This window comes from Nilaparvata lugens, chromosome 6 (genome assembly GCF_014356525.2).
Source record: "Nilaparvata lugens isolate BPH chromosome 6, ASM1435652v1, whole genome shotgun sequence".
NCBI classification, from domain to species: Eukaryota; Metazoa; Arthropoda; class Insecta; order Hemiptera; family Delphacidae; genus Nilaparvata; species Nilaparvata lugens.
This window is the reverse complement of record NC_052509.1, coordinates 35537588-35560583: the sequence shown is the minus strand read 5'-3', so window position 1 is coordinate 35560583 and position 22996 is coordinate 35537588. Positions and strand designations below refer to the sequence as shown.

At 36.1% G+C, this 22996-nt stretch overlaps 2 protein-coding genes across 4 annotated transcripts in view; both read left to right on the top strand.

Annotated features, from left to right (window-relative positions):
- LOC111056780 (pyruvate dehydrogenase phosphatase regulatory subunit, mitochondrial) overlaps positions 1 to 16393 on the top strand; it is a 110369-nt gene extending 93976 nt beyond the window's left edge. For both annotated transcript variants that reach the window (XM_039430701.1, XM_039430702.1), the window contains 2 exons: positions 11434 to 11631; positions 14404 to 16393. In XM_039430701.1, coding sequence (XP_039286635.1) covers positions 11434 to 11631; positions 14404 to 14640 — 435 coding nt within the window. In that variant the 3' untranslated portion in view covers positions 14641 to 16393. The remainder of the gene's footprint in view (positions 1 to 11433; positions 11632 to 14403) is intronic.
- Positions 16394 to 16529: 136 nt separating this feature from the next.
- LOC111056781 (integrin-linked protein kinase) overlaps positions 16530 to 22996 on the top strand; it is a 138203-nt gene continuing 131736 nt past the window's right edge. The window contains exon 1 of one of the 2 annotated variants that reach the window (XM_039430705.1): positions 16530 to 16792. In XM_039430705.1, the coding sequence (XP_039286639.1) occupies positions 16747 to 16792 (46 nt within the window). In that variant the 5' untranslated portion in view covers positions 16530 to 16746. The remainder of the gene's footprint in view (positions 16793 to 22996) is intronic. The other variant, XM_039430703.1, reaches the window with a different exon arrangement.

The window sequence follows — 22996 nt, the reverse complement described above, 5'->3', positions numbered from 1 at the left end:
CGAATCTACATATTATAGCACTTCAAAGTAACCCCCAAAATTTTAGTTATGATGAACGGGCGTAGTTTCTACCGTGGACAGGAAGGGATTTGAAAAAAAGGTTTCATACCCCCCCCCCCCCACAAAAAAGTGAGTTTGAGCACTTGATTAAAAATCATGAAAATTTTAAAAAATTGTTAATCAAACTAAAACCAAGCGTTAAACAAAATGTTGACGATATTTTTGTTAAAGTTGGTTGAAGTAGTGTTTTATTGGAGCCGAAATTGAAGCTTTCTAGCTTGTTATCTCCAATAATGCCCGGTTGCAGAGTCGACAAAATAACGTCGCCCATAGTTAACATCGCGGACTCAACTATTTAACAGGCCAATTTCGTTGCAGAGACGTTCTGTTTTGCTCTGCCGATAGGTAACAGCGCGCCAACAAACAAGTTTTTCCGTTGCAGAGACGATAAACCTACAGGCAGATGTCGTCATCTGAGGTATATGGATCGTGTCAAGTTAAAAACTACAAATAAAAAATAAATAGGCTATAATAGGTACAGTCATGCCATGAGAAAATGTCTTAAATTAGTCGCGACAATAAGTTATTCCGTACAAGCAGGCAAAACAAGGTGAGTAGTTCATTCTCATTTTAAAGTTAACATGTGTACATTTAACATTGCAATATTTGACTATCGAGATATTCCTCTATTGTATAGAATGCGTTACGTCTCAGCAGTTCTTTTACTATTCTCTTGAATTTGCTGCTTGGAAGACTTCTAAATGTTAAGGGAAGTTTATTGAAAAGAATAACCTGCTGGTATTTATGGCTTTTATAAGTCTTGTGCAGCCTTATAGAAGGTTTTATCAAGTCAAATTTATTTCTTGTGTTGTGATCATGATTTTCTTGCTGTTTCATAAAGTTATCTTCATTTTCCTTCATGTAAATTAGATTTACATAAATATACATACTAGCAAGGGTTGGGACGCTAAGTTTCTTGAAAGCATCTCTACATGACTCGTTGAATTTGAGTCCTGCAATGCATCTTATGGCTTTTTTCTGCCATAGAAACACTCTGCTGGCAGAAGAGCAGTTGCCCCATAAACGGAGACCATAATTTAAATGTGAATGGAAGAGACCGTAGTATGCCATCATCAAAACTCCAGGGCTGACTGATAGTTTAAGTTTACGTAGAAGAAAGGTGACTCTTGATAGTTTTTTACAAAGAAACTCGATATGGTCTTCCCAGCATAGCTTACTGTCCAGCATTAAGCCCAGCAATTTGACCGGCTTCGTGTAGTTTTTTAGGCTAGGATCTATTCTGCTCTTCAAGGAAAATAATATCCTCTCAGTTTTGGTCTCATTAAGACGGAGGCTGTTGGCATTGTACCATATTTTTGAGGTTTTTGTTGAAACGTCAAGGTCATGAATAAGATTTTCCGCATTCGCACCAGAATTGAGAATTGTAGTGTCGTCGGCATACAATATTGAAAAGCATGGTATATTACAACTGAAATCATTTACGAACACTAGAAATAAAAACGGCCCCAAAACAGACCCTTGAGGGACGCCTGTTTTCACGGCTTTTGGGCTAGATAGTTTATTATTTACTTTTACCACCTGTTGTCTATTGCTCAAGAAGCTTTGAATCAGAGTCAGCTCGCTACCTTCAATACCATAGTATCTCAACTTTTCAAACAATATTGAATGTGACATGGAGTCAAACGCACGACTCAGGTCCAGTAGATCACCAGCAACCATACATTGGCTTTCAAAGCTCTCAAGAATGTAGTTGACAACCTTTTCAATCGCCATAGTTGTTGAATGATTTGGTCTAAATCCAAATTGATTGGGGTTGAGCAAATTATTTTCTACAAAGTACTCATACAGCTGTTTCAGTAGACATGCCTCAATGATTTTACCTACGATCGAGACTATTGCTATTGGTCTGTAGCTTTCTGGCAGTTCCTTTTCACCTTTTTTATAGATTGGATTTATTATCGACATTTTCAAGCATTCAGGAAAAGCTCCAAGTATCATAATCAAATTAATTACACATGTCAGTGGACGGAGAATCGAATCGATAATGTTCTTCACCGTATAATTTGAAAGACCAAAGGTATCCTCACTTCTTGAGGAACTGAGATTTCCCACCATGGACTTCACCGTTTCAATGTCAACCTCTTTCCATGCAAATCTTGGTGCAGCCACATTTTTTAAATTGATGAGATTACATTTTTCCAGCATATCTTCCATTGTAATTGATGTAGAGATAGACATATCCTGAGCATGAACTCCTGCACTAAGAAAAAAATCATTCAGTTTCTCAGGAAGAATGTTGATTGTAGTTGATGACTTATTCTTGTGTTTAGATTCATTGTTGATGATTTTCCATGCTGTTTTACATTTATTGTTAGATTCTGTCAACAGCTTGTCGTTGAGTGACAACTTTGCCCTAGCAATCGCTTCAGTGTAAAGTTTTTTGAAATCTTTGAATCTCTCTTTGTCTTCATTGGCACCTCGGATCTTCCAAATTTTATACAAGACTAACAGGTGGTTCTTCATGGTCTTGAGTTCAGGAGTGTACCAACTATTAACATGCATGTTTGAGTCCTTGGCTCTATTTTTGTGGGTCTTCATAGGGCAAAACGTCGTCAGGTATTGAGACAGTATATTCATAAATTTTTGTACTACCTCGTTCACGTCCCATACATAGAATATCTGTGACCAGTCCAGACTTGAAAGGAATTGACTTAGGTTGTATAACCTACTAGGAGACACTACTCTTATTAAACAACAGTTGTTTTCGTCATCCTGTCGGTTAGGCCCTTTGAGAAGAAAATTGTCTTGACGAATATGAACCAAAACTCCGGCATGATCTGATACAAGGTCTTGCTTATAGATTTCACAATCATATGAATTAGTATCAATGTTAGAAAAAATATTATCTATACAAGCATGACCTCTTGTTGGATGAGAGTGCATGCTATACAAATCAAACGATCTTAGAACATTTATAAATTGCTTTACGTCTGTCTTCTCATAGTCAGATATGTTAATGTTCATGTTGAAATCACCAGCTAAGACAACATACGAATAAGGTTTAGAAGTAATATATATTAGTAGCTCCTCCAGCTTGACAAGGAAATCCTTAACATTGGAGTCTGGTGCTCTATACAGACATAGGATAATACAATTCACTGGCAATAATCTAATGGCAGACAATTCAAAGAGGCTGTCTGATGTGAAATCTGATACGTCCATTCTCTTGAATCTCAATGAGTCTCTTATCAAAATAGATGAGCCACCATGCGTTTTTGTATTCCTACAATATGAGTCGGCCAATGTAAAACCAGTGGGCACATAAAATGATACTTCATCTTCACGTAGCCAATGCTCGTTTATGCAGAGGATGTCAATTTGTCTACTTTCAGCTATCAGCTCTATCTGGTTTACTTTGTTCCGCATTGAACAGATATTAATAAGAAAAAGATTCATGGTAGAGCTGTTTCTCAATTCTTTATTCTGAACCAGTAAAATCCACTCTGAGTCATTCTTGTCTGTTGTCAACGAAGTGTTATCGTCAAAATCAAGCTCTATGTTCAATTGATTGTCGTTTATTGATAACTGATACTTGCCGCCATCCATAACAAGTGAGGCCTCATCATTTAGAACAGTTTCAGTTGCTTGTCTAAAAGAGGCAGCTTTCAGCGAAGCCTTGTCGTTTATTTCAAGTTTAAAGGTATTGAATCTTCCACTTCATTGATTGCCTGCATGGATGCTCCACTTATAAAATCAGATATGTAGCGCTTTCCCAGCGAGTTGAGGTGTAGCCCGTGTCGTGTATGGAAACGCCGACCTATGTTACTAATATCTAAAAGCCTAACATTTTTGAATTGTCGACAAATTCTAGCTATCTCTAAGTTTGTTCTCTCTATTTGATGATGAATGTTAGAAGAAATTGGAAGATCATATCTACGAGGCACATTCATGAGTATGATATTCACATGCGACAGGTCATATAAACATTTTTTTAAAGAACTTAGAAATTTTTTTGCACCAAATTTTTCCATATCATTTCCTCCTCCCATCAGGACGACCAAGTCGCGATCTGACATATTTTTGCTCTCATGCTCACAGCTTGAAGCAACATCTTCGAATTTAGCACCTGGTTTTATCATTCCTGTCACCTTACAGTCTACTCTTTTTGCCGTGAGATTCACTATATTTTTACCATGACTGTCCGCAAATATTGTTATTTTCTCGAAATTTATTTGACTTGAGCTGTTTCTAATTGCTACTGGGGGTGACGTAGTTTTGTGAGACAAGAAACTTGAATTTTTGAAGTCTCTAACCCGGTTTTTCACAAGACGATGAACTTTGGCCTGATCCGGACGTGAGTTTGACACATTGAATAAACTTCTTCTATTTTGCGAGATACTAATCATATGGAGCTGCGCCTCGTCCGCTTCTTCACACTCAGTCAACACCTCACATCCCTTCCTAGAAGTCGCAAAAGAACTGGAGAGACTCCCAGGAGCTGGAGTAGCTCCTCCTCTGTTGTTTCCAATGCTCGACGAATAAACGGACTAACTAAACCGACAAACTAACGGAGAATAATTACAAATTAGTCTATAGTTTACGATCTTGATTTGTAAACTCCAAACATAAACAACACAATAAACAGACAGCAGTGTTCAAATTCAAATTCAAATTGGTCTATTCATAAAATATTACATATTCACAAAATATAAAAGTGTTATAAATTACATGAATAAATTCTCCCTGCCTGGATGATTTGTCCGTGTGCAGGGAGGAGTCGCAAATTATCAGACAGAGGGCAAACACTAGCAATAATAGAATAAATTACAAACTATGAATAATAAATAAATTTGAAAGAATAATAAGAGAGTTTATTTTAATAATAAATTTTAAAACTAAAGATAGGAAAAAAACAATAAATGAATAAAATAAAAGTGTCAGCTCGACGGCGGTTAAAGGGCTAAATTGGGATTAATATAGCTTTATTAGCGTGGTACTGTGTGTAATATTTGAATGGTATTTTGTGTTCAGAACTAGAAATATTCATCTATATGGAGAATGTAGAAGAGCCTCCGCAGCATCTGAACCGATGCAGAGCAGCCACTTGCTCACTCTCCGCTTGTAGACGGCAAAGCTAACCCCCGCAGAAGTTGAAATCTCGGCCGGTACATTACGGTAAAGCCAATGGGCTAAATGAAAACAGTTTCCAAGTTGAATTGAATTACTTAAACAGGGAAATTGAATATTTATATGCAATCTGTTTCTAGTGGGATAATAATGTTGAATTTCATTGAAGACAAAGTTACTTTTTTATAAAGACAAGTAAATTATTTATAAATAATTGTTTTATATTTAAAACAGGGAATTCTTGGAAAAGTAAATGTGTTGGATATCTATGATTTTTGGCCAATATTTAATAAGTGCTCTCTGTGAGACCGCAACAGGGCCCAGGACACCCAAGGAGGCACCGCCCCACGCCAAGATGCCATACTCAAGCAATGTCTGCACATATGCATAGTAGACAGGACGACAGTGTCCAGCACTCAGGACCCTTCCCAGCTGTGCAAAGGCATAATTCATTTTACGCAACCTCTTGCTGAGGTACTGCACATGGGCCACCCAACTCAACTTGTGGTCGAATATTATGCCAAAATATTTGTGAGTTAAGACTTGTTCTATCTCAGGACAGTTACAGTCATTGGAGAATGGGTCACCACATGAATGCATCCTGAGCACCCTGGGCCCGGGGCTATTACGAAGGAATGTAGGTAGACACTTGGATTTCGAAATATTAATTGACAACACATTGTTGTCAAACCAATTTTTTAGTTTAACGAGATCAGAGGAAGCATTATTGAATGTCTCAGTCCATGTGCAGCCTGTAGACACAAGTGCCGTGTCATCGGCAAAGAGGAATAATTGACCATGTAGGTGCAACCTGGATATGTTATTGATGTAAATGAGGAAAAGTAGAGGGCCCAAGGTACTCCCCTGCACCACTCCATAATCAACTGCAATAGAATCACTGTCTGTGCCATTTAATGATATTCTCTGTTGTGTTCTATCTTTAAAGTAGCTTCTAAACCATCTTAAGGTGAGATTCTTGAAGCCAATTGCTTCAAGTTTTGCAAAAAGTATATTACTATCTATTGAATCAAAGGCCTTGGCTAAATCCAGAAAAGAAATTAAAACTTGTTTATTGCTAGATTGTGTGGTAACATACTTGTTAATTTCAAAAAGAGCATCGGATGTGTTTTTAGAGGTTCTAAAGCCGTACTGGTTGTTAGAAATTATATTGTTGTTGTAGTTATTGACTTGGATTTTCACGCACTTCTCAATTATTTTAGTTAGAGCAATCAGAAGAGAAATTGGCCGGAAGTTACTCATAATTGATTTTGAGCCAGATTTGTATATAGGTATAACTTTAGCCAATTTACAAGACTCCGGAAAACTGCCAGAGGAAATACTGAGATTAATTATGTGTAAAAGCGGGATGAGCAGCCCATGCACATTATCCTTCAACAGCTGAGTCGGAATTGAATCCCAACCCGGTGCAGAACGCCCCCTCATGCTGCCCACCACAGTCAGCAATTCATGCTCAGTAACAGGACGAAGCTCAAACACGGCACCGGTAGCGTAGTCGGAGTCCCTCACCTCAGATGGACCAGAGGGTTGGATCACCGCAGCCAGACGCGCCCCCACAGAGGCAAAAAATCTATTGAAATCATAAGAAATCTCTTCCACCTTTGGGGGGAGGAGCACCGTCATTGAAAGCGTCAACCGGAAACTTATCTTTATGAGTGGGCTGACCAGAAATCTCATTGACAACTGACCAGAATTTTCAAGGGTCTCCTCCCGCTGTATCTATTTTATTTTTATAATAAGTGAATTTAGCTCGTTTTATAGTTGAGTGAAGGACATTTCTATACCGTATATATCTATTTTTAGAGCCAGGTTTTCTAAGTTTGTTTTTTGCGGATTGAGTTAACCAAATTTTAAGTGATACATGGTTTGAGCCTCGAATTTTTTAGTTATTAACAACTTCAACAGTATTGGATGATATTATATTTTGTAAGGTACTGATAAAATTAATTGAGGATGTGTTTAGATCAGTTACAGCTGCTACGTGATCCCAGTTTTGATGAGATATAGAAAGGTTGATATTGGACCAGTTACGTATTAACTTTACCTCCCGTTGCTCAGGTCTTTTGTTTTCTCGGGTGTGAAGTATAATACATGTAGCAAAATGATCTGTCACTGCTGATTCTATTACTACTGATTTTGCAACAAATTTACTCATCCGTCTTAGAAAAAAATGGTCTAAGCAGCTATTACTGTCCGGTCTTCTAATGTTTTCTATGCACGGTATCAGATTTACCTCACATAGCGTGTCCAAATAATCGTCACGTAATGGATAAGGATTAGGCTGTAGAAGATCGCAATTAATATCTCCACCAAATATACATCATTTGGAATGGCGAAATTCATTATCATAGTACGCAGAGATACCCTCGATGAACTGTGGAAAGCTGGAATATTAGGACTACGATAAATGGCCAACAGATCGAATTTAACCCCCTCCCAATTGAAATTAAGAGATAAGCTCGTGGCCACTCCACCCAGTAACAGCTGACTGCAATTAACGGATAGGCTACTATCAATATAGACGACAATACCATCGCTACTATTTAAGTTATTATAGGACCTATGCAAAGTGTATCCTTGAATGTTATTTAAATCGCTATCATCCTTAAGCCAAGCTTCCGTAAGGATAATACAATGAAATTTTACTTGAAGCCCTTGCAAATGAACTACGAAAGAATCAAAGTTTTTATTATAACTACGAATGTTTTGGTGGATAACCCTAAACGCCGTCAATTTGTCAGCATCAATGTTAGCGAAATTATTTATATCATCTCAGATAACACAGTCTATTAAAGGAGAATCATAAGCATCTGCATCCAGATTCATTATCTCTAAAGTAGGCAATAAAAGAAAAGAAGAAGAAATATACAATAATTGTCGTCGCTTGCCACTCATGGTGCTTTATATGTTAAATATAAAATTTAGCAAGCCGCAAAAAAGATAACAATTCATTAAATTGGATAGAGTTTAAAACAAAGTTGTCATATTAGGCTTGGTGAGTTATAAATCATGTACAGTATTTGAATTTTATGTATTTTTTTACTGTCAATGCCTTTATACATTTGTATGTTTTCGGACAGTCGTCTTTATTCTATTCTATTCTAGTAGAAATAAGAACTACTTATTGGATAGATTATGATTATGATTAAATAAAAGAGATCATCTAAATAAAAAACAAATAATATTAATATATAAAAGAATAAAAGAAAAAAATATGAAAAAGTAGTTCACTAAACTATCATAATATTATAGAAGAATGTACATGTCGTGTACAATATGCTGAAGAAAACAGCATAAGGTTTAAACAAAAAATTCTGTATTCATTGCCGACATCCTTCACTGAAACTTGTAAAAAGAAATAAAAAATGTATTACTTTATGCAAGAATATTTATCAGAAGTTTCATTTTTATTGCACTCTAATGTTTGAAAGTTTACTTTTTTATTGCTTGAATGAAAGTTTGTGCTGTAAAATAAAAAAAATGTATATATGTATATTTTTTTACAAGAAGAAACAAATCTCGTCCGATAGAAATGCTTATAATCCAGTTGTTTCAACTTCAGTAAGTTGAGGATAGTATTACCGTATTATATTGGTTTTCTTATACTAGAGTGAGTATAATATAAATATTGAACATTTTCCATTAAATGTATGGGATAAGTGAGTTGAAAACTGTCATTTGGAGGAATTTTACTTTGTTGAATGAAATAAAAGAAAAGTTCAGCTAGTAGAACAAACAAGACATCTCCATTCTCAGAGGAATCAAAAACGAAAAAACGTAATAGATGTCTAGTATGGCAAAAAAACAGAAATTGGATAAAAACAATTTAAAAGCAGAGTATCCTCTCCCACACCGATCATAGTGTTATCATTATCCCAGATTTTTGAGTGGAGACTTATCACCACTTATCTGCTTTACTGATCAACAATAATAAGGTAGATACAGAACTTTTATCTTAACTCACAACACCTCATTAAATCGTAATGTTGGATTGTTCGAATGTAAAATGTCTATTTATACAGTTTGAACTTGTAGAAGAATGAGGAGGTCCCTTTAATAGGAGAAAAAGGAAGAGGATCATGGATATAAGAAAAAAATTAATAATATTAGAACGGAAAGGATGAAGAGAAAAATATGAGTAAACAAGAATTTTAGTGCACTACATAAGCATGATGGGCTACATTAAGCTACATGCTAGCATTCAGCATGCAAACCAGAAAGTATTATTAATTATATGTTTTGATTTGTACATAATCAATCATTCAATAGAGTGAAAGAAGGCTTTGCGATATAGTACACCACAATTCCTCCCTCAATATATATGAATACTGTTGAATGAAAATTTAATTAACTGAATGAATAGTTTTGTGATCTAATTGAAAAGATAATTGTTCTAAATGGGAGTGCAATTCTAAATACAATTTAAACAAGTGGGTTCAGCCTACTTGTAGCCAACAAAATAGGTTATGGAAATTTCTGAGGAAACCACATTTTTCGCTTATAAGAGAGGATTATGAGTGAGAGAGAGGTAAAGGAGTTATGGAATAAATGATAATAAAAGCACTCACTGATTGTCCTCGTCCTCACCACTCTTATCCTCGCCATCATTGATGTTATCTTTTGGTTCAGGAGTTTGGGATGCAGATTTAAACTCTTCAATTTGGTCCAAATTTATGATCCGGAAAACAGGGCTTGTTGCGCTTTTCCTGGCTAACACTCTTCCTTCGCGAACCCATACGGAAGCCAGTTTGTTCGTCTTCAGCAGGGCTCTCGCAGCATTGAAAATGGAACTCGTATGCTGCGCCTGATGTTCATTGATGTAAATCTGTCTGTTTGGAAATAGATTATTAAGTTCTACGGCAGAAAGACCTTTCATCTGCTTCCTCGCATGAATCCATTCACTTTTCGTCAAACGAGAAACAAAGTTCACGACAATGGGCGGCGGGTTATTTTTATTTCTGTTAGGTAGCCTATGCGCTGCTGAAACATCATATTTATCGTGTCTAATGTTCAACAAGGCTGCTATTCTTTGTAAAATGAAGAAAACATTCTCACCCTTTGTAACAGGGATGCCAGTGATTATAACATTGTTTTTTCTTGTGTGTTGCTGAAGATCAGCAACCTGCAATTTCAAGAATTTCACTTCACCACAGAGACGAGAGTTTTCAACCACCAACTTATCTATACTTTCTGTGTTCTTACCACATTTTTTTTCAATATCATTGAATTGAATTTTTATCTCATTGACGTATTTTTTACCGATGTTAAATCGACTTGATCAAGTTTAGCGTTTGTTTCAATTCGGAAAGCTTTGAGAATAGAAGCTACACCGTCCTGTTCACTGTCTTGATGACTACACATTTCGCACTTCCAGTTTTTTCTAAGGCTGGATATTTTATTTGGGTCACTAAACTTATCGTCCAAACAAGCAGGGTAAAACGCACCATTGCACGCTGTACACTTGAAGCAGTCTTGCTTGCTCACTTGAACACTGGAATTACACTTTTTGCACGTGTCTGACATTTCCAAAAGTGATAGAAGAAAGGAAACTAAAATGAATTGAAACTGAAAAACTACAAACTGAGAGAATTTGAAGAGTTCGGTATTGCGGAATTCAGGCAGAAGCACGGAGCAGCAAACGACAACCAGTTAGGGAGATAACGGACGGTTCGAAAATAGATGTTTAATCATCGGCTGACCGACTGCAACTTTGACTTGTTGTGATAAACAAGCGCCATGTTGTGACGTCATCCGACTGGAGGTTTGGAAGAACTGTTCACAGTGATTCTCTCCCCGTTGCCAATACATTAGTTGGAAAGAAGCATACCACGCAAAAAGTGGTATGAACAGCAGTGTGACTTATGTGTGTGCCTTATCAGAGCCATAGTTAAAAGGGGTCTAGCAAACGACTCTGCAACGAACATCTACTTATGGGTGAATTGTTAACTAATGGCTCTGTTAACTATGGGTGACTTTATGTAGCGACTCTGCAACCGGGCATAAGTGAGTAGACCTTCCAAAATTTCTTTTTTCTACCAATTAAATGACTAATAAAATCTTATTCCATCCCATTTTATTTGTTATTTAATCAAAAACCCATAGGACTGAAATTTTCAAGAGAAAATCGAAATAATAAGTGGCCTACTGAACACCAAAAAACTTTAATGGAATAATTTTTTATGCGGAAATTGCGTAAAAACGCACCAAATTGAAGGTATATTTCAACTATTTTGGTAAAATTAGTATTTGAAATTGAATGAGTTGCAGAAGGGCTTGTTCCTCGGGCGCGATGCCCTGCTGCGGCAGAAGTCGGAGGGAGTGAGACGCATGTTTGTGCAGCTGCTGGTGGACGACCACGATGCCGACCTCGACCTGTGGACGTGGGGCGGCGAGCCCATCTATCGCAACGGCATACATGTCGGATCCACCACAACCACTGGCTACGGTTTCACCTTCAAGAAACAGGTGCCCATTTCTATCAATAGGGCGTTTTACACTACTTGATAATAGATGTTTGTTATGAAATAGTAGTTTATACAACAGTTTTATCATGAAAGTCTTTAATGCACGAGTTAGATGTAGAGTTGAGACACAAGTGAGCAAGCGTAGCGAGCGAGGTAAAACATCTTCAAATTCAACACAGCTTTGACAATCAGTGGTTTCATAATACTCTAACAGCTAATCTCTTTCACTTCAGAACCCATTGCTTAATGAAGCCAACTAATATTCTTGTTTTTTAAATTAAATAAATATTATTTATTATAATAGATTGAAATATTAAATAGATTTGAATTAGATGCTGGTATTCTTGGTTAGAACAGATTGTGTTATTGATCCGATCAGCTGATTCTAGTTCAGCAATCAGTTTTTCGACACAATCCGTTGTATAATGAGAAGATTGAAGCACAGTATACATATCTATTCTGTGATCGAAGTATAGAAATTTTTTATGTGTTTGATTGAAAGTTTGTTATTGTTCATTTGGGAACTAATATTCTAAGTTCCAATTCCTACCACTTTGATCACCTTTAACATGAGTCACTCTAATAATAATAATAATAATTTGGAGTTACAGCTAAATTTTATTATTGAGCATGTTCCTCCATACTATTTGTACTCTGCAGCTGATACCCTCAGTCTGGATTTTGATGGTGGACGGGAAGAGATCACTCAACTCAAATCAAATCAAGTTTATTATCCATCATAAGACATAATACATTCATTTAATCTACCCTTAGCATAAGCATATACATTCAAACACTCACTTGAAAATGCTTGAGTGAATCTTATTCTACAGTGTAATAATTTCGATAATCAACATTTTGTCGATAATGACCCAAAGGTTACAGAACCTGCTTCGGTGAGGAACAAAACACAAATCTTATTCCGAATGAACAAGATACTCCCTTAACTAAGGAATGAACTTCCTTAACTAAGGGCTAAGATAAAAGCTGCTGAATGTAAGCTTCTTCTTCAGGAGCTTAAAGGCAAATACTTGCATGGCTTATTCTATAAGCTTGTTGAGCAGCAGGGCATGTCCAAAGAGCTGACCTTTGCTTTATTGAAGTCAGCAGCCCTTAAATCCGAGACTGAGGGGTTCATATTATAGCGTATCAAGATGGTGTTATCAACACATCGTCATATCGTAGCAGAGTAATGCATTTGCCTGTGCCTGACATCAATTATAGGGTGTATCAAAAATCACCAGAGACCCTGATGCACATATTATCAGCTTGGTCTGGGCATGCAACTGCAGGCTACAATCACAGGCATGATGCTGCAATGCGAGTGCTGTATTACCATCTAGGCACTCATACGGTATAGACAAAACACCTGTGCTGCCTTATGTCCCAGGAGATATAGAGCCGTTTTGGAGAATGATAAATGCCGATTATACTGGAATTATTCATTCTCCACCCCCAATCCGTCTACTCAGATTTGTGGATCACGGACATGGCATGATTGCTCACCTCACGGATGTGAGGAGTAGTTGTGTCAGAAATCGCTTGTCAAACTTCCTGGGAATCGGAAACCTGGTTGGGATGGTAAAGCAACTCCTAAATGGGAAATAATAACTTATAATTGAATTGAAATGAAATTATCGGTTTATTCATTTTATCAGTTAGTGCAATTTGATTTATTTTATTCGGAAAAAAGTGCAAAGTAAAATTAGAATGTCAAAATTACAAGTAAAAAGAGAAAAAGAATGACAATCTCCTTCTAATCCAGAATTTGTTCAAAAGATATACCACATCAAAGTTTATATCCATTTATATCTATTCACTTGCATCACTCTACTTTTTCCTCTCAAGCTGAACTCACTTTTCATATTTCCGTAGATGAATCTGAATATTTCCAAGTACTTATTGCTTATTCCCAGGTCTTCAAGTGTCTGTATTACAGCTGCTGTGTTGATTTTATCAAAAGCCTTCTCAAAGTCTATAAATAGTAGCACTAGTGGAAATTTATATTCTTTAGAATTCCTTATCAACTCCTGTAGGACTAGGATGTTATCCAGAGTGGAAAAGTTTTTCTTAAATCCGGTCTGGCTGATTGGAGTTGCTGCGGTCAAATAACCGTCTATTCTGTGCGAAATTATTGCCATGAATATTTTGTATATACTTGACAGGAGACTAATTGGTCGATAATTCTTGACTTCCTTTTTATCACCTTTTTTGAAGAGCAGTAACAAGTTAGCTTTGAGCCATATTTCAGGAATCTTTCCATTAGTGAAGCATAGATTAAACAGCCTTGTTAGTATTTCTATCACCTTTTTTCCTCCCGCTTTTAACTCTTCATTCGATATTCTATCTGGTCCTGCAGCTTTTCCCTCCTTGAGACGCACAATTGCCCGTTCTACCTCTCTTTCCATAATCGGTGGACATTCTTCGTTTCTAAACTCATTCCTGCCGCGTTCTCCATTTTTCAGTTCCATGTTATCTTCATGCAATACCAAAATAAAGCACATCAAACATGCCATTTGCAGAAATAATACTACAAATAAATAGTAATTCTTCGGTAAAAATATATGAATTACCAGTTCAGGATGTATTTTTTATGCCTTTCTTCTTACTTTCATTGATGAATGTATTGTAAGAGTTTTTATCTAACTACATGTTACAAGTTAGGGCACATGCGTAGTGTGGTTTAAAAGATCATGTAAAACTGTATTGTATAAGTTATAAAATACGTCAATGAAGCATTTGGAATAAAATTGTTGATTGGCCTACTTAACAGGTATGCCTGGGATTCGTGCAGAACCTGGACGACGCAGGAGAGCCGCAGATAGTGAGCAACGAGTACATTCTGGGAGGGGAGTACGAAGTGGACATAGCAGGCACGCGCTACCCGGCCAAGGTGAACCTGCACTCGCCCAACCTGCCTTCCAAATACCCCGACCAGGAGCGAGACGCTTACTTCGCCACCCGCGAAAAGATGGGCACCGAGCCCATACTCAGGAGCACCAATAGTTGATTGACACTGGTAAAGTAGTCGATGCCTCAAACAAAATAGCAACCAAGCCTGTGGTGTTGCAAGTACCAGTAGTTGAACAAGTTGAGCTAGGTTGTTAGGCCTCTACCAGGTAGAAGATTAAAACTGTGCCCAATGTTAGAAGCAGCATTTGTAGAGCTATATGTTTTTGGAGTGAAAAGTTGACCATTTTAAAAAGCTCGGAGGTTTGTCCACAGCCATGAAGAAAATGGGCACCGGATCTATTTTTCAAATCTGAAGTTTCCATAGCAGAGTACTTTGGCAAAGTAAAAAAAATGCAAATAACAAAATTTTATTTAAATAAGTAAGTGTAAAGGTCCAATTCGTAATCGAGGAATGTAGCCGCGCTGAAGTAACTGCTATATAGACTATGGACTACAATAATATACAGTAATAGACTAACAACCATTGATACAGTCGTCACGCGGCTAGAATCGTACAGTCGTCACTTAGGAATGGGACCTTTAGTGAGTGTAAAAGTGGTTATAGAAAAGATTGAGGCTATTCTCACCATATACAGTACATGGGGGCAATATTCTAGCTCCTCATTCAAATCAAAAGCAATGTTTTTCTAACATATAAGCTTTTTAAAAAAAGGGACCGACTTCAATGCTTCCGCAAGATGACATTAGTTTACGACGGTTAAACTTGTTAGCATTTCCGTGCCGTAGAGTGTCGGTCAAATAAATTGAATACCTTAGTATGTTAGTTAATTACTTGGAAATTTATTAATGTTAGTAGAGTGTGCCATTCAAAAAATGTTAATGAATTTATGAGTTGCCTAGTCTATGATACATTTAATGTATCCTTAGCGTAGTAATTCCTTGGATGTAGTAGTCTCTAGAACCACGACAATAACCACGTAATATTACTTCAAGTGTGATTGAAATGAAAAGTTTCCAATTGCAAATTTTGACTCTCACTGAAATGAGCATTGATGAACTCTATCATAATTTCCTCATGTACTCGTAATTCATTAACATGTATGTACTTTGTGGATGCTCTAGCAACACAAAGAGGAAAATATTATTATTTGCACTGCATTTGCTAGCAAATATCTCATACATATGTAAACACCATGCTCTAAAATAAGTGAAAAAACTAATAATTTAGCATATTCTATGTTGGCTAAATTTAAGTGTATTTTTATAAAGATTCTAAAGATTCCATAGTCTCAATTATGTGTGTAATTACAGTAATTAGGTATGTCAATATATTATGAAATCTTCAGTAACTTCCTATACATTTTATGGAATACATTTTTGAAGGTTGAAGAGAAAAGAATTTTTTTTGTGAATACATACGTACTGTATGTGGATTAAATTTGTTCTAGTTTATATTAATGACACCATATAGATAATAAGCTATCACTAAGCTTTAGTTCATTAGAAATCTATCTATATTGTGATTGAAGAATAGTGATTATTCAAGCACGTCTTCCGTAGTAGTATTCCTAAAATCAGCTCAATTAATCATACTGTGTTATGTGTATTACGTTTACCAAAATTGATAATATTATTTACTATTTAGGCATTAGAGCTGATTATTTTTATTTTTGGAGAGATTATGTCAATAATTCATTCTAAAACAATATATCAGACATTATTCTTATGTGATTTAGTGTGTAGGATTCCTTACTAAATTTATTTCAATTGTGATATTTTAAATCAATATTAATATTTCCCTTTTCATCTTGTAGATGTATTATGTTGACATTTAATAAATCTATTTATTTTGAAAGTATCCTTCAATGTAGCAACTCCAACTCCTCTGAAAACGGTTAATTACTGATTTGACATTCGAATGTGTGACATGAGCAAATTTCGTTTTTTATCATTAAATTTGGATCAAGTCATGCTATTCAGGATGTGGTTAGTAGATATCCTGAATATGAACAACTTGACTTCTCAATTTGTACCTTTAGTAATTCGACTGCTGAAGAAGTACCTACCTACATGTGTATTGGAACAAGGATGTTACTCTCAAAATGTTTTCCTAATTAAAAAAGACGTTCAAAAATTATTTATAAACTTAATCAGAATTGAATATTTACGTATATTGAACTGCAAATACCTGTGCTTCTGAAAAATGTATCAAGAACTAAGTGATCTGGATCAAGATGCGGAAAAATATGGTGAGTTTTGCTATTGAATTGCCGTTAATAATATTAATATTTCATCTTATTCAAATCACTAAAGGCCTAGGCTTACTGTATTTTGTGTTGAAATTACTAAACTTATTCTCAATCTTTACTCAACTAAACTAAATATCATTATCTTTTATCAGAAAGCTATTAAAATATCATTAAATAAATTTATGAAAATGTTGTGATAAAATAATTCAAATAAGGGTACTGAGATTTGAATTTCTATTTATATTAAAATATTCTATAATGAATATGAAAGCCAATATAATAATTATTACTGGGTACAAATTAATCTAGATTATCTTCAATTATTATCTCATCAATGCACCAACCTTTTGTTCGCCCAAAGTGAATAATATTACTTTTTTAATTATCTTTCGGCTATTGTTCATGAGAAATTGAGAATACCATACTCGGTGCTTTTCATCGGTTTGCATAAAAATAATGAATGATTTGTAATAATTTAAAAAAACATAATAGTGTGAAAGAGTAGACCTGCGTTTACACCAAAGTTATTAACAAAATGTTTATTTTTCCATCCTTATATATTCTACTAGCCGTCAGGCTCGCTTCCGTCTACCCCCGACTGGATCGTCAAAAAATGAGATCAGCGGGCTCGCTTCGCTCGCCTGCATGTAGACCTCAGCGGAACCTCTGTACCGAATTTGAACGTATTATGTCAATTTGATCTCAAAAACACCTGTTACTATCTATATCGGCGTATCTTTGGCGAACAAAATTCTTCCACCTCAGCTAAACCTGTGTACTGAATTTTTTTAATATATTTCCATCAATTATTGAAAAAGGTGAGGAAACGCAAAAAAGCTGAGAAAACGCTAATTTTGGGCGTATCTTTGGCGTTATTTCAAATTCCTTCTAACAAAACATTATTGCACCCCAGCTGAGCTTCTGTAGTAAATTTGAACATCTTCTGTTCATTTGTTCTCGATAAAGCTGAGAATCCGTTCTTATTGCGCCTCTAAAGGGCCAAATGAACACACCTACCAAATTTGAAATGTTATGTCATATTTTTATCATATGTTAGGACGATCCAGTCGGGGGTCCAGACTAAACGTCTGGCTAAACGGATATGGCGAGCGAAGCGAGCCTGACGGCTAGTAATATAATATTCCCAGGAATAGCTCTGATTGAAGTAGCAGTACCCAATCAATTTTTCCGCGATAAATCAGGACCTCCTAAACAGGTATTTAGGAGGTACTGGATAAATTGGTATTTAGGAGGTCCTGGATAAATGCATTTCAATCTTCAACTTGGTGCCAACCTAACAAAGTCAACTTAATGCCAACCTGACAAAATTTTTAATTTAGTTACCAGAACAACTGTTTCGAAGAGGTACTCTCTCTAGATTATAGTTCTATATTAACATATGGTATGGACATTTCAATTATAATTTTAAGATATTGGAATAAGAAGAATATACATGCTGAAAGACGATCTTTAAACCCTTGAAACCACCCTTAGAGTTAAAATATCGCATGTTGTAATAACACAAAAAACGAAGTCCCAATAGATATCAAAGCTAAAGTACTGAGACAGCTGTGGACAATATGCCATCTGTTGTTATTATTATTCACTATAAAGTTGGCAGAAGTGTTCTATTTAGAGAAATACTCAGTAGATCTTACCACTGAATAGAACAGACAGCAGTGTAAAAATATATTTGTATTATATGCAACATATATTGTTTGCCAGTGGTGCTGGCCAGCCGAGCGTTGGATGACTTTTATGTTGGCCAGTCCCACTGGCCATCTGATCGGCTGGGACAACCCAGTTGAAATAAATTTTGAGTTGCAACGCAAAATGGTCTGGTCAGTACAGCTGGCCACCCGACTGACAAAGACAACCTATACATTAGTTTTAAGATCGCAAAGGGTTAAACCAGATCAAGTAATGATTTTTATTATGAGGGGTTACCGAAATACATAGCTTTGAATATAGAAATTGGCCATTTTTTGTATATTGGGGTATGGGCTTAAGTACACTCAACAATTAATTTTCCACTTTTCGACCGAATTTGACTTATGATGCATGATTTTGGACCGCCTGGACGAGCAGAGAAGAATGAAGTGTAGTACGATGAAATCTGAGCACTGTGTCAGAAGTTATAAGTGTTTGAAATTTTGATCCTTGAGGTGTCCTTAAGCGCGCCTCTCCACTAGGAAATACTGGAATGAAGTGCATCTAACAAGTGATTCTCATAGAACATAATCTTATGAACTTATGTCATTGTGCGAAATATCAATGTGAAGACTATGTAGTTGGTGATGATGGTTGAAGCTGAAAATTAGGTGTTTTTCACAATACAAGGAGCATTGTTGTCAGGTGTACCTGGAAATCTATATGAGATAGAGCGCTCTACCTGATCTCAGATTGTAGAGCACAAAAAAAAGCCCATAGGGATTTTGAATTATACATCTAAATGGTAACAATCGGAAGATATTGTTGATCAAAATCTAAAATTCATCAAAAATTGATTTTCTCTTCAAATTTCAATCATTTTTGAAAAATCATAACTCAGTACTCATTGAAGATAGAGAGTTCCGAATGATCTCATTTTATTCAGAATTTCATATTATAGAAAAAAGGCGGGAACAAATTTTTCTGTCCGATTACGAGATTTGGCAGAAATAGCTGAAAACTGGGAAATGAGCCGAAAATACGAGGTTTTTGGGCCACTCTGTATCTAGCACAAGGAAATTTTGCATGAAGAAATTGATTCTGGACTTCTCTTACGTACCCGAATAATATATTAAAAAATCAGAACTACAATATAAATTGCATGCACCAATGTATATAGTGACTGGACTATATTCGATTAAAGGTGAAAAAACATGATCTTAACAAAGACATTCTCATAAGGATACCAACTCCATGATCATGTATTATCTATATAATAAGAAAGAGTAGGGTGGTTTTTGTTCGTGTGTTCCTTTGTTCGCATCAAAACATGTCAACTTGTGGATTGCATACCGGAAAAACGGGAATGATTTAGATTTCCAAATTTTGAAAATAGATTCTAAAAATATCAATCTCGTGCACCTGGAAGCCCAAATTTCAATTTTCCTTCTAGATTTTTCAGAATTAATCTTCAAATTCATCTATGCTACCGTACATGAAGTTCCATAGGCTACATTGTTGCAGCCCAAAGTGTGTTTTTTTATGAGGAAGCTATAATGCTGTTACAAGACTATCATTTTCGAACGGCCGTGTAGCGCAAAGGTGAAACGCTAGCTTAGCCTACTCGGTTAGGGTTCCTCGGTTTGAATCCCGATGCTTCCCAATTTTTTTGTTCTTAATTTTTTCCCTCGAAACGTATTATTATCAATTATTTTTTGAAGGAATTTGTTTTCATTACAATTGAACTTGGATTTTATCAAATAGTTATTTTTAATGTAAAATTTTGTTACCAGTACCGGTAGCCTACAAATGAATTGGACATAGTCTTCATGCTGTAGGCCTATCATTGAATTTCATAAGAAAAACATGAATAGGTCACAATAAAATAAGTAATAATTTATATTCTTCAGTTATAATGTACTATCAGACACGTGAAACGAGTATTTTAGGTATTTTGTTTGGAATTGGGAAAACAAAAGGCTTCCTGATTCAAATTGAGGAGGATCCTAATCGAACTAAAATTTATTGATGTATTGGAAAAATCAATATGATTCTGTGAGGTTTTCAAGTATTATGTATTCTCCAGTTTTCTATACTATAATAAAGGAAAGAACTGGCTTATACACGTAAGGAATAGGGAATTATGTTTGACGCATCATCACGTCTGAAATATACTCAACTGATTAATTTGAAATTTTGCATATAGATTCTTAATTCACCGAGGATGGTTATTTATGCCTATTTTCAGTTCTTCAAGATTTCATAACGTCAAGTTTTCAATTTGTCATGCTTCCAGTTGTTGTATAGAGGCAGCTGAACATTTCTTTTAAAAGGGACACTAGATGATAGGTATGATTGGGGATCCTATATTCGAATAAAAATAACTGATTTTCTGTCGCATCAAAACCGCACCGATTTCTCAAACCGTTCAAAAGTTATTCTCATTCAAAGATGCTAGGAGTATTCACAATGTTGTTTTAGCCAGCTAAAGTGCTATTTGATAACTCTGGATTGTGAACGCCCCATCTAAAACCATCTGCTATTAGCGAACTGCAGTAGCGAACCAAGAGGATAATTTGTGTAACTTAAAGTTAATTTGAAAAAGTAACATATGGCTGATGGTTTTGCTATCTTGTCTGTTAATTTTTTTCTAACGTACCACTATAGCATTGAGTTAACACAGACTTAGCAAATAGCTGGATATAGCGAATAGCTCGACTTAGCCAGCTAACTCCAACATTGTGAATACCCCTACTGATAAATCATCCATCTATCAATCATCTTTACTATAATAATGGAAAGAGCTGGCTCATACACGTACGTGATGTAGGAAAATTATGTTTGACACTACTGGACTGATTGATTTGAAATTTTGCATAAAGATTCTTCATAAACCGAGGATGGCTATAAGCCTATTTTCAAATTTCGAATTTTTTATTACGTCAAGTTTTTATTTTGCAGTTTTAAAATAGACCCTTGCAAAGCACGGGTTACCTACTAGTAATGTATAGTAGAACTGTGAATAATGTAGCTACCATTGAACCATTTAATCGGTTCAATTAATAAAAATACTGCACTAATAATATAAAAATAGAAAGTGGGAAAGCCCATAGTGATTGAGGTAAGAGAGTATTATGGAAAGTGAATTCTAAAAATTTACGCGCCAAGTGTCATCTGATCGTGAGTAGCGGGAATCGCCCTCGAGAAAGAGCGAAAGAGAGAGCGTATGCCTTTTTGATAGAATCAGCATAAAAACGGCAACTGTAAGCCCCCATTGTTCAAAACTGCAATGATTTCGCGAAAAGATTATATCTCAGCTCCAAATCATGATTTAGAGCTGACTTTGCTTGCATCCTATTTTGAGAATGAATGACTACAATATTAATGTCATATAAAATTACCGGGTGAGCATAAATTATTGAACACATTTCATAGGTGAATAAAAAAATATCAAATAATAGTAGCGCGCCTATTTTTGTGGCAAACGTTGGTGTACCTGCTATAATTTGTGATGACCTTCATCGAAACACAGTCGGCTCAATGGTGGGGGTGACAGAGCCTCAGTTCATCAGTTGAGCAATGGCTACAGTGCAGGAGAAAGCTATGTGCGTTCTGTGGTTTCACGAAAGCAAATCGGTTATTACTGTTCAAAGACGTTTTCGTTTAGAGTATGGCCGTGATCCTCCTTCTAACAACTCCATTAAACGTTGGTATCAACAATTTAAAGACGCAGGAAATGTTTTGCACATGAAAGGTGCTGGCAGGCCTACTGTATCCGAGGAAGTAGTCGATCGAGTAAGGGAAGCATTTCTGAGAAGCCCAAGTAAATCGACTCGTCGTGCGAGTTTAGAACTTGGCATACCACAGTCAACAATTGTGAAAGTGCTACACAAACGCCTAAAGTTGCATAACATTAAAGAAGACGATAAACCACGCCGGTACAATTTCGCTTTCAAAATTCTGAACAAAGTTGAAGAAGATAATGATTTTTTAAGAAAGGTTCTCTGACGAAGCTACCTTCCATGTCAACGGTGTTGTTAACCGTCATAATTGTCGGATTTGAGGTAGCGAAAACCCTCATGTTGTTCAAGAGGTTGAACGTGATAGCCCCAAGGTTAATGTTTGGTGTGTGTTGGCTGCATATGGCGTTATCGGCCCGTTCTTTTTCGCCGAGCCTACCGTGACTAGTGCTTCGTATCTTGACATGATACAAGAGTATGCAGTACCACAAATCGAATATCGACAGCCAAATGTTTACTACCAACAAGATGGGGCACCTCCACATTGGGGTCTACATGTTCGAAATTACCTGGATGAACAATTTCCTGAACGTTGGATTGGCCGCGATGGACCGATTTCCTGGCCTCCTCGATCCCCTGATATTACACCACTCAATTTCTTCCTTTGGGGATTTGTCAAAAATAAGGTGTATGCAACGAAGCTACGTAATATTGACGAACTAAAACGAAGAATTGTAGCCGTAATTCAGGACATCACTCCAGAAATAATCGACAATGTATGGCGTGAAATGGAATATCGTCTAGATATTTTACG